The sequence below is a fragment of the Glycine max genome, chromosome 2 (genome assembly GCF_000004515.6).
Source record: "Glycine max cultivar Williams 82 chromosome 2, Glycine_max_v4.0, whole genome shotgun sequence".
Classification (NCBI taxonomy): domain Eukaryota; kingdom Viridiplantae; phylum Streptophyta; class Magnoliopsida; order Fabales; family Fabaceae; genus Glycine; species Glycine max.
In genome coordinates this window covers 45,287,964-45,300,090 of record NC_016089.4, presented here as the reverse complement: position 1 = coordinate 45,300,090, position 12,127 = coordinate 45,287,964, and the positions used below count along the sequence as shown (strand labels likewise).

Below are 12,127 nucleotides of genomic sequence, written 5' to 3'. Positions count from 1 at the left end.
ATATTTCTAGAAAAGAATAACCAAATAAGCCCTGAGGTGTATCAGAGAGAATGATGAGGAAGAGAGCTTTGTCTTGTAATTGATGTCTCGTCACCATATACTTCATGCAAAAGGTAAGAATATGCTTACAACAGTTACAAAAAATTATATTTATACAATCTCTAATTTATATACCTTGGCTCAGAAGGAACCAAATTCCAAATACCTACAACTCCACAACACAATGGTGTCTCCTCCAACAAAGAGTTTGACTCCTCAAAAACTCACAATAGTAGTGCTGCTTCTTTTCTGCATTACAATTTCATCTCCGGTTTATGCCAACACATTTTCTAGCAAATTAGACCAATCACTGAGTTCTCAGCCAACACACACTGAAATCAAATGTGGATCATGTCCTTGTGGAAGCCCATGTGATGATCAACTTCTATCACCTCCTCCACCTTCGCCGCCACCGTTATTCCTTCCAGATATTTCCTCTCCAACCCCACCAGAGAGTTGTGATGATTCATCGCCACTACCACCACCACCACCACCATCATCATCACGGCCACCTCCAACACCGCCGCCGCCAAGGTTCATATATGTAACCGGTGTGCCGGGGGATGCATATGCATACTATTACTCTGCTGCACAAAACAGACTTGTGGGGTTGCTAGTTTTGGCTGGTTTGGGAGCACTGTCAGTCACAATGTTATTTGGGTGATGACTTCATCAAGCTAGCTTCATTGTTCAAAACTTTGTCTATTTATTCATCTTCATTTTATTTTTAACTTTAGGTACATCATCATCGTCTTCATTTTTATTTTTACTTCCATTGTTTTTTGTCTTTCCTGGTGAACTGATTCCAATGTGCGATGCCGATGAACAATTCAACCTTAACATTTGACGTAAAAAAATTCAGTTCTTATTATGTGATGCTCGTTGCTTTTCGCTCTAGTATTTTAGTTCAGATAAGCCCGTCACATGATGGTAAAGTAGTCTATCGCTGTATAAGTTTAGTTTTTAATCACCTTTTGAGAAGCATCAACTCTACTTCACAAGCTTGAGTTAGAAATTTTTTATTTCATATATTTAACGTAATTATATATTTAAGATTTAAACTTGTGATCATAATTTTTTTTGTCATATTTTCATCCGATATAATACATGAAAATAATGAAATGGAGAGCCCAAAAAATTAATAATTTATTTTTTATTGTTTCTTTTATTGGCCTCAATCTTTGACGTGTGCTTTTCTTTTTGAGTATATAATATAATCAATTTTAGTACGTTTGACACATTTAAAATTTATAATAAACAAATATTTTTAATATATAAATTATATTATAATTAAAATCTTAATAAGCAGATATTTTTAAACATATAAATTATATTTTAAATTTATATGATTAAATTTACAAAGAAGAGAAATAGCCGTAGGATTGGACCTCCACTGCACAAAGGAGTAAGAAAATTCAGAACTAGATCCTTTGAGCCTGCCAGGACCAAGTCCAAAAAAGAATATGATCAATTAACTTCTTTTGATCAAAATTTTCTCCCTTGAAAATACTTTTATTTTTACACGACCATATATTCCATACCGCAGAGCACCATACCAACTTCGAAGCCTCATTCTTCTTAGAAGAATTAACATTTAACAATGAATTGATGCAAGAAATGAGCTTGGGGATCAACGTCCAAAACTATATGAAATTTAGTGTGAGAAAATAGATTCCCATCGACTCCCCCCAACAATGTTATGTAGCCCTATTAACTGCTCTTCAAGAAAGCTAGCCGTGTGGTTTTTATTCTGAAGATGACTTGTCTATGGATCTAAGAAAATAATAGGCAAGTGCTCCAGCAATGGATCCAACAACGGGACCAACTACGTATACCCATAACCCTTTGTAAACATGTTTGATAAGTGCGGGACCAATACTTCTTGCAGGGTTCATGGAAGCTCCTGATACTGGCCTGCATGCAATTGCAAAATCAATTTCAATTTTAATAAGAAACCAACATATATAGCAGACTCTCGAACTATTCTTAGTAGGACAAAACTTATCTGCAGTTGCTCACGTATTTTTAGCATTGTTGTTCCCTCATAATTAAAGTTTCACTTCAATATAATTTATATTAATATTTAGTGCAATCTTTTACAATGTTATTTCTTTGTATTTAATAGTTATGTAGTGTTGTGTAAAATTTTGTCAACCAATCAAATATGATTAATTGATATGACTATTAAGATAGTTATTATAAATGAAAATAAATTTACTCTACCTGAAGATTTATGATAAGATGACATGCTATAATTATTTTATACTGTGAGGTCAGTGTATGACTTAACCTAATTTTTCAAATTTCTTTTATAAATGCCTTTATAATTGTGGAAATAAAACTCCAATTCTTATTAGACACAACAACAAAACACTAAAAAAAAACTATACTCCAATTTTTATCTGTATCAGTCATGCCTAAAATCAATATTTAAAACCTGCCAACGAATGACTAATTAGTAATTACCCGGCAATGAAGACATTCAACATTATAGTCATCCCAACTGCAACACCTGCAAAGTCACCCACCTGGGAATTTATCAAGCCAAACATAGAATGCTTATTATCAGAATCTTGGACTCACAAGAAATCAATACAGAAAGTGAAAACCATTAACTTGTTAAAGCCTTATATTATAGATTGTATGAACAAGTGCCAACCGCTCTGTCATCTGTAGAAACGGCAGATATAACAAACATCAAGAGAAAAGTGATAATGATTTCAGCAACTAAAGACTGGCCATTGGATCCAACTGGTACCGTTCCAAAGTAAGCTTTAGGCGTTACATCCAACATTAGGGCTAATGTGCCACTAGCAAGGATCGACCCCAGCAACTGAGCAAAAATGTAGAGTGGCACCTACATGCACAAAACTCATCATAGCAACACACTAAGACTCAATCTCAAACAAAGGACCATCAAATTTAATCATTATAAATTATAGCTCGCATATTTTTCTAAAAATTAAAGCATACCAAGATTATTAATCCATGTTTTTTTTTTCCTTTCAAATTTATAGCTTCATCTTGAAATTTAAACCGTGCAGGCGCTCGTATCTATAAACACCCCGGATTCTTTTCCTGGTTTTCATCTATGCCTCTTGGTTTTTTATCGGCAGTTGAGTTTTTTTTTACATGTTCTTTCTTTAGTAATTTGTAACAAGATAGGTGAAGACTATTAATAGGGACTTGGTATTATATATAGGGTTTCTATGTCAAGTAGTACAAGAGGTTGGATGGAGTATTTAAGTGGTTTAATTCTTAATTTGTTACCCAAGTTTTTAATTGTTTATCAATTGGTATTAGAGTTAGTCGTGAAGTCTCCATAACTGCTAAATAAGGAGAGGCTGACCAGAAAAGATAAGTGTATAGTGTTAAATCTTAAATATCGTAGAGTGTAGTCACCAGGACATTGAGTAATATGAGATGCTCCTTAATTGTGAGCACTTAAGGGAGCATTCGTGCCTTATTTTCATTTGGTTTCCTGTAAGTATCTCTTTTTGTAGACAATTATATTTAAAAATAATTTTGTATGTTATTGGTAACAAGAAATTTTTAAATTTTATCGATGATTAATTTCTGCCGAAAAATCTACCTATATATCTCTAATGTGATCTTCTCTTCTCATATGTATCTTTTACCCATCCACAAGATTTAAACACTTAAAAGGATTCAAATGCTGGTTCTACTTGGACCAACAACATTTTAATAATCACTCTTCAGTTTAAGGCATATTGCAAATTTAGGTACAATTATTTAAGTAATTTTTATGTTTACTATTCAGGATAATTCAATGTAGACTTTAAATATGTTGACCTTTACTAGAAAAAGAGGGGAAACTCTTATTTTAGTTAAAATAACATAACTAAAAGCACAGAAAGAATTGTGTTTAAGTATGGTCTTTCCAAAAATCCAAAGACTATAACAAAAGAAAGTTTACCTCTTTATATGAGAACCGGCGAAAGATGGCTAAAGTAATGGTGACTGCAGGATTGAAGTGAGCTCCAGAGATACGACGAAGAGAGTAAATCATGACCATTACAATCAGTCCCCATGTGACACAAACCCCTGGAAATGTGACTGAGCCATAGATCTTATTCACTGCCACAGAGCCACAACCCGCAAATACCACAAAATATGTGCCAATAACTTCTGCCATCACCTAGTCACAATCCAAAGAGAGAAAGAAACATTCCACCCTCATTTTATTTCACTCCTATAAATATTGTGTTTACTTGTGTGTGTGCAATTGTTAATTAACCGGTATATATTTGGATTATATTTGGATTGAAGTTAGAAATGATGTGCGCACGCGTTTCATTGCAAATCTAATGGATAAAAACAAAATGATTACAAAAATAAAGATCTTGATTTGGCCTTAATCTTTTGCTAAAATTACTTATATCTCAAAAGTATTTTTTTCACCTGAAACCGAACATGCACTTCTTCTTGTGAGACAAAAGATCAAGTGGTCACTGACCTTCTGCGCGAGGGTTACAACGTTAGAACAACAGTTATGTGACATGGAACATGTTCTGGAAGAGCTGGGGGAAGAAACACCCTCTTCCATACTTGACATTTCTTCTTCTTGGATGCCTTCAGATTTGGCTGCCATTGCTGTTAATGTGTCAGAGTGGCATGCACTTTATGATATAAACACTATATATCTCACTTGGAGATTTTGAAATGCTGTTTGTTACCAAAAGAATGATTGAGCCAAGTTATATACAAAGGTTGTTCTGTGATTTTTGACAAATTATTATCAACTTTTTTTTTCTTGTTTTAACTTCAATAAGCAACAAAATTCGTGCAAATTCGTAATACTACAACGGAAAAATAGATTTTAGATAGATTCTGTTTTAAAGATAATAACCACTGGGGAATTTGTTTCGGATACCCAATGAAAACGATACATCTAAATTGATATAAGCCAAAACTTTAGTTCTTGTTTGTTTTAGGGTTAGAAAATCATTTTTTTTTCAGTTTTTGATTAAAGTAAATCTTTCAATAAAAATTAATATTAAAATCAAATTTATTTGTGTTGAAAACAAGACGTCCCGGTTGACTAGTTGAGATAAACTAGGATAAATATCCATTTTAGAATTTAAAACACAGTGCTGCTAACACGAAATTTTACAATTAAAAATTTCAAACTAAACTAAGTTTAGCACTTTCCAAACCTTTGCTATCATATCACTCAGCTTGTCAAGGCAAACTCGGTGTGAATTTTAAGTAGATCTTCTATATTTTTTTCCTCGGATGTCTAAAAGTATATACCTCACATGAAGATTAAACAATGTGTTTGGAAACATGTTAGGTCCTAGCTAGTAAATGTGGATCCCCAACACAACTAATGATCATGAACTAGTAAATGCTTTTGCGTTGTCTTTGATGTAATTTTGCACTAAATGTGGATCTCAATTGAAAAACCAAACATACATGCACTAAATTGTCTCTAGCTATTGTTGGAGTGCACGTGTTTCAGATAATGGTTATGCTTATTATTCTTTGTTCCTCTTCAAAATGCCACCCCTCATTCAAGATGAGCATTCAGTTATTGCCTTATTGGACGTGGAAGAGAGAAAAAAACAGTAATTGGGAACTATTTTAAGTGATGGTTAGTTGGTTCCGACAAAACCAGAACAAAAGTGCAACAAAATCTGAACTCTATCAAAGAAACTCGTGGAATAAGGTATTGGACTTGGACTTATTGAAGCTAGACAGCAATGAGTTAGTGTTGCAGGCTTGCAGCAGATTCTATGAAAGAAAAACTCAATTACTCTAATAAGCACTATAAAGAAATATGTAGCGTTCAGTCTAGGTGGTTTCTCTTCGATAATTAGTGCATCTCCAATGCTAAGGCTCTTAAATGGATTCTTCACTTATTTTTGTGGATCCTATAATATGTGTGTGAGTGGGTAGGTGTGTATGCGTGTAATGAATTAATGATTCAATTGTTATCCGTCATCATCAAAAGATTTAAGCCCTCCCTAAATTTATTGTAAATGATTCGATTGAATAGTCAAACACACAAACCTCACTCCATCAACATCAACATCAAATTTGCCACAACAATAGGTACTGCATTATTTGTCACCAAAATAGAAAATTCTTGCACTGATAAAAGTAGCATTGAAGAGTCCTTCTCTGATGTTTAAAATACCAAACTTAATAAAGAAAAAAGTCCTATCCGGATCTACCTTGTAGAAGTTCTTTCTTAATACGCAATTGTGCATAGAGGAGGAAGAAGGTTTGATAAGATTCTTAACTACTGTAAATTATTTTATGCAACAGCTCCTTTACAAATCAACTAGAAAATCAAGCTCTTATTATCATACAACATCATTTTTATTGGCAATTACCAGTCACTCGATACCTCTACGATGGCCTGGACTGGCATTTTTTTATTATGTTATATTTTCCTTTTCACTTTTCTTTTTTCTTTATATATTACAGAAAATTTATGTTGCTAATTCCAACTGGAAAGAAAAAGAGCAGAGAGAAAAAGGGTGAAAAGATACAAATTAAGAAAAGCCCCAACTAATATTTTGAAGAAACTTCAGAAGCACAACTTGCAATAGGCATTTCACTAGGGGTACATACAAGAGCCCTTTGCTGTAAATGTCTCAAACTCTGCTCCATGCTGACTTGGACCATCTCAGCCAGCATCTTCTTTGCTCTACCAGATTGATCATCCCCATCAATCTGTGATATGATGTCACACACTATGTTCTCAAGAATGTCAGGTTCAGCTTTAGGTCTTGAATATGGAGACTCTCTTAGTAACTGCAAAAGGGTACGTGCCTTTGGCTGAGACTTGGGGGTTCCTTGAACTGTAAGCTCAAGAAGTCCTGGAATAACACCTTCTCTAAGAATTGGTTCCCTATATTTACATCTATCACTTTGGCACATAGTCAGCAATGCCCCAACAGCATGTTCCCTACTTTGGGGGGTCCCATTTTCAAGAACTTCCACAACTGCAAGAACTCCACCTTCTTCAGATGTTAAGGAAATTCTTCCCTTTTCATAACCCACCAAGGATTCTATCAAAGCAGAGCATTTTTCAGCTATTTTTGAGGATTTTCTACAGGTTTTGAGAAGACTAACTATAAAAGGCATTGCATTTGTTTCAAGAATGATGCTGAGGTTTTCAGGTTGTGTTGTTGATAAATTGGACAGTGCCATCACAGCATCAACTTTAGCTTGAGGACTTCCATCTCTTAGAATATTCACAAGAAGAGGAATGGTGCCACAAGCACTAATGATTGGTTTGTTGGTTGGAGAGGCAGATAGAGTGAGCAAAGATGCAGTTGCATACTCCTGCAGATTTGGATTTGGTGACTTGAGGAAACTAATTATTGGCTCTAATGCACCAGCTTCCACAATGCTAATTTTGTTCCTGCTTGATAACAATGGGAATGAATTAAATTCAAGCCATAGAAATTACATAGCAGATAGTTAAACATCATTGAATATGAACCATTTGATAAAGGAAGACTAAGTGACTGGTACTTGTTATAAAGAGAACAGGATACAAAATATAACAGAGGGCAATATTTAGTGCATGTTTAACTGCCAGAAAGACCGAGAAAAACAATCATAATCCTGAATATTGTTTTTTTCTTTTTATTAGACTACATTTTCTAATAAAAGACACTATCAGATTATCTTCAATCCTAAGCTGGACATGCTCAAACAGGCCCCAGATGCAAGATTAATGCCAAGCTACAAAGGGGAAACAATTCCAAGACCAATATTTAAGCCAGATTAACATTAGATCCCCTGATTTACACACATATGATGATGGCTTAGAGTATGTCATAATTTTTTTATTTTTTGTGTGTGTGAGTACAATGAGGATAATGAAGTTTAAAAGCCATTAGGCCGAATTATTGGGTTTGTGATAAATTTATTTCTTCCAAAAGTCGAATATAGCAGAAATTTTCTATGATTATAGCTCATTTATGGACCCGACAATCTACCAGTTATTAGATAAAATATAATCATCAAAATATGCTATCCACCCCAGGGACCCAAAAAAGAGAGAGAAGGGAAATTTGAATGTGGAACACATATAAAAGTATGGTTTTCTCTTTACTTAAAGCATTCAATATAAAAGGTAATTAGGAATCAAAACACCGACCTAAAACTATAAATTTTTGGTTATGCTTTTTGACTACATGGAAAATCGAGAAGTGAAAATTTTAAATTGAAAATCACGTCAAAGTTAATGATAGAACAAAAATGTTAGGGAAGAAAAAGAAAGTATGAAAGATGGAACTTAAATGATTTTTACACTCCGCCGTAATATGTTGGCCACTCGTACATCTTGAAAGTGAGATATGAAAGTGATTTCATTAGCAACAATAGGTAAAATCAAAACATTTTTTTTATCTTTTTATATCCATTTCACATACAACCACAAGCATAGCCTTAATGCGAAGAGTACGAAAGTTGAAAAAAAAAGCCATTCGGTGATTGAATACCGCATTGAATGAAGGGACATGTAACATCTCCAACAATAAACATTAAAACGAGAGGGCACAGCTTACTTATATAATCAAGCGTAAAAGAAAAGTTAAATAGTAAAACAATAGCCAGAATTATAAAAATAAATTGTTTTTACTCTATGATTTAATAATTTTATAGAATATTTTTACTTTTATTATTTTCTTTGTGATATTTTAAAACTAGGACGAAATAATAAACCACATCTAAATCATGGCTCATTTGTTTGAAGTTTGTTTACTATTTCCCGTTGACAAATTTATACTGATTTATAACCAGTGCATCTTTTTGCAGGCCCCACCTTTTATCTATCTAATAATATTTCGCCAACAAATGATATCAGGTTAACTTCATTTAAAGACAAGCCTAAAACGTTAAAACGGTGAAGTGCACCATATTTACCAAACAAAAACCACCCTCCAATTTGATAAGATTCTATTGTTAAAGCATCCAATTATTTCTTGTTAACCTGTTTATGCACGCATTGAATCTATAAGAAACCATGATAAATCAATATCCAATCAGTACACGTGACACGGTATAAAAAAGTGAAAAACATTAAAAATGAAAAATATGACAAGCAAATACTCAAACTTCGCCTAGAATTTTCTCTTTTCTTCTTCAGAATATTTCATCAATTCAACCAACCAACTTTTGCACTCTAATTCTAAGCCATGAAATTTTAATTTTTTTTTCTGACAGAAATGGGAATACCAACCGCGAAAATTCCATTCATGCTCATCTTTCTTTCCTAAATCCTAACAGAAATCTGGCTGAGGTTAAAAAAAACCCTAAAATTTCTTTTATTTTTCTCACCTATAAAAGGGATGTAAATAGAAAAATAGGAAAAGACTAAAGAGCATATTTGAGTAAATAACTTCATTAAGTACTTATTTAATAAAGTTTTATTACTTGAGAGTTTAGATCGTAAATTAAATTATGAAACTTAAGGAAATAAGCTAATCAAATTTATTTTAATAAGTTAAACAAAACAAAAAGCTAAGACATAAACTATATATTTACAAACTTCTCATAATCTCTTCTAAATATCTACGAATAAAAAACCCATTGTTGTGGCATGTATGTATTTGTTTGTTCACCAAATTGAAAATATTTTATTCCCAACTTGACGATTCCGTGAATCCCATATGTTTCACAACATCCACACAGATTGAGTAATTACAAGAAAAATAATAATTAATATAATAAAGAAACCAAAATTATTCGCAAAAACTCAGAGGAGGATTCCTCAGAGGAATATCTCAGGACTCCGATACCGTAAATCCTATACACAAAGTCACAAATTAATTATAACAAACACTCTTCACCAAATTAAATAAAATAGTACGGCAACAATTACTATTATAGTATTACCATTCAACATTTATGTATTCTGAGACAAAATATTTTTTTTTTGGCTCCAAAATTGCAAATTGAGAAAAGGTGTTGATTCCAGTTAATAAAGATTGTTCAAGAGTAGAAGAGGTACGTACTTTTCGTCTTGTACGGCGAGGTTAAGCAGAGCGAGAAGCGCGGGTTCGTGGAACTCGGACGAGTCAACGCGGAGCATGGACACGAGTGGCGCCACGGCTTGCCGGAGCTGGCGGCGGCACCGCTGCGAGGTCTTGGTCAGGCGCCGGATGTCCCTCGCCGCTTGGACCCTCAAAACGGGGTCGTTCAGCTGCAGCAGCTCCAACGCCCGCCGTACGGCCACCGCTGTCGCCTCCGCCTCCGGTGAAAAACCTTCCATAAGTTATTAATCAGAGAGAGAGGAGAGAGAGAGATTGGTTTAAGCAAGCAACAGTAGTTATAACTCACAACACTGTCTATATATAGATATAGAGAGAGAGAGGGTAGTTGTTGGTTGAGACAGTTTCTCTCTTTCTTTTGAATTGGCCAAGTTATACTAACATTTTATCTGATTCAAAATTCCCTTGCCAAACCAGTCAAACACCCTTAGTTAGCGTTCAAGTAAGATTTCACAATAAAAGCTTGTAAAGAATTTATTGATTTGGATTTACTTTTTGATTTTATATAGCAAGAATTTATGAGTGTCACTGATATGTTACTGTTCTTGTTATGTATTAGAATATTGGTTAAAAATTAAATAAAAAATATTTATAATAAAAATCATACATGAGTATTAAAAAAAGTTATAAATAATATAATTTTATATATTTTAATAAATAAGTTTATTTTTTAATTTTTTAATTAAATACCAATAAACATTTGTCATATGTAATTTAGTAAATTAAAAAAATTTAGTTCAATTGATTGAACAAGGTGTAAATTACTATAACTTTTTGTTACTTGTATTTAATTTGTATGAATAACAATTGTTATTTAATATGTTTTTTATTAATTAAAATTTTTTTTGGTAATCAAAATTTATTAAAATAATGAATTAAAAATGAAATATTGTTGAGTAAAAACTAAAAATGATACTTTGTGAGTTATATTCAATTTTAGTTAAAAAGTATATTGATGTTATTGTTAAAAAAATATTGAATGAAATAACCTATTTCAAAAATTTAATTTCCACACTTTTTGAAGGCAAAAATTTTGTTATCAAATAATTAAAAATTATTTTAAACATGATAGAAATATTTATAAAGAATTTTAAACAAAATAAATTTAATATAAAATTAACAACAACACATGCAAAAAAATTAATATAAAATAATATATATATATATATATATATACACATATAAATTAATAAAAAACAAATTTAAAATAATTAAAAAACATTTTATAAAACGTTAAAAAAAATCAGTTAAGAAAAAAACGAGTTATGTTAACTGAGTTTTTTAAAAAATAAAAATATCATATTTAGAATAAAAACAAGCACTAGTTAAGAAATTGGTTTCTCTAGAATCGATTTGTTAACTAATGTGAAAATAAATAAAAAAAGTTGTGATGTTGAAAAACGATTCTTGAGGAATTGATTTTTCAACGTGAAAATATTTTGTATCATTTATGTAAATAATTTTTTTATTTATATTATTAGTGTAAATAATTTTTTTATATATTTTTAATGTAAAAAAATTCAAAATTATTTGTATAATAATTCAAATAAAATTAAAAAAAAATTGAAAGTGATCATGGTCCCCCTAAGCCACTCTCTCCTTTTTGCTTTATTAACAACCGTATTATACACGATAACTAAATTCATTTTTAAAAATGATGGTGTAAAATATTTTTATATTACGAATGTATTTTAATAAATTAAATTTATTTTCAAAATGATGCATATGTAAAAAACGTTCAAGCAAAAATTACTTTAGTTCAATAATGTGAAAAACACTTTAAGCTTTTACCAAAAAAACGAAGCTTATCCTTTTCGGATCGTCTGGTCTGGTGTATAATCTGTGGGAATTAAATTTATGGATTTTGTAATTTATTTATCTTATTAGTTAATACCATTAATAATTAATAGTGAATGAAATAAAGAACATTCTTTTCTCCTAAACTTGTATTTATTTGAGTTTTAAAAAAAAAGTTAGGCAAGTTAAGTCAGGTATTGTATTTCACTTTGATGACTCAACACTAATAGCAAGAAATAATGATGATTCGGATAATT

The 12,127-nt window shown here is 31.9% G+C and overlaps 3 protein-coding genes across 4 annotated transcripts; 1 reads left to right on the top strand and 2 right to left on the bottom strand.

Moving 5' to 3' along the window:
- The first annotated feature begins 223 nt into the window (after positions 1-223).
- LOC102661873 (leucine-rich repeat extensin-like protein 3) lies at positions 224-703 on the top strand. The gene has a single exon (XM_006576034.1). The coding sequence runs from the start codon at positions 224-226 to the stop codon at positions 701-703; it is 480 nt and encodes a 159-aa protein (XP_006576097.1).
- A 1,081-nt stretch (positions 704-1,784) lies between these two features.
- Positions 1,785-4,651, bottom strand: NIP4-1 (aquaporin NIP4-1). The gene is made up of 5 exons (XM_003518333.1): positions 4,517-4,651; positions 3,977-4,198; positions 2,699-2,896; positions 2,506-2,567; positions 1,785-1,953 (listed from the first exon to the last, which is right to left on the bottom strand). The coding sequence occupies exons 1-5, from the start codon at positions 4,649-4,651 to the stop codon at positions 1,785-1,787; spliced, it is 786 nt and encodes a 261-aa protein (XP_003518381.1).
- A 1,909-nt stretch (positions 4,652-6,560) lies between these two features.
- On the bottom strand, positions 6,561-10,448 carry LOC100798093 (U-box domain-containing protein 4). 2 transcript variants are annotated; one of them, XM_041008753.1, is made up of 2 exons: positions 10,038-10,448; positions 6,561-7,438 (listed from the first exon to the last, which is right to left on the bottom strand). In XM_041008753.1, the coding sequence occupies exons 1-2, from the start codon at positions 10,292-10,294 to the stop codon at positions 6,577-6,579; spliced, it is 1,119 nt and encodes a 372-aa protein (XP_040864687.1). In that variant the 5' UTR covers positions 10,295-10,448; the 3' UTR covers positions 6,561-6,576. The 2 variants fall into 2 exon arrangements, with proteins under 2 accessions (XP_040864687.1, XP_003519339.1); XM_003519291.5 differs by having other exon boundaries at positions 6,561-7,435; positions 10,038-10,442.
- Between the last annotated feature and the right edge of the window lie 1,679 nt (positions 10,449-12,127).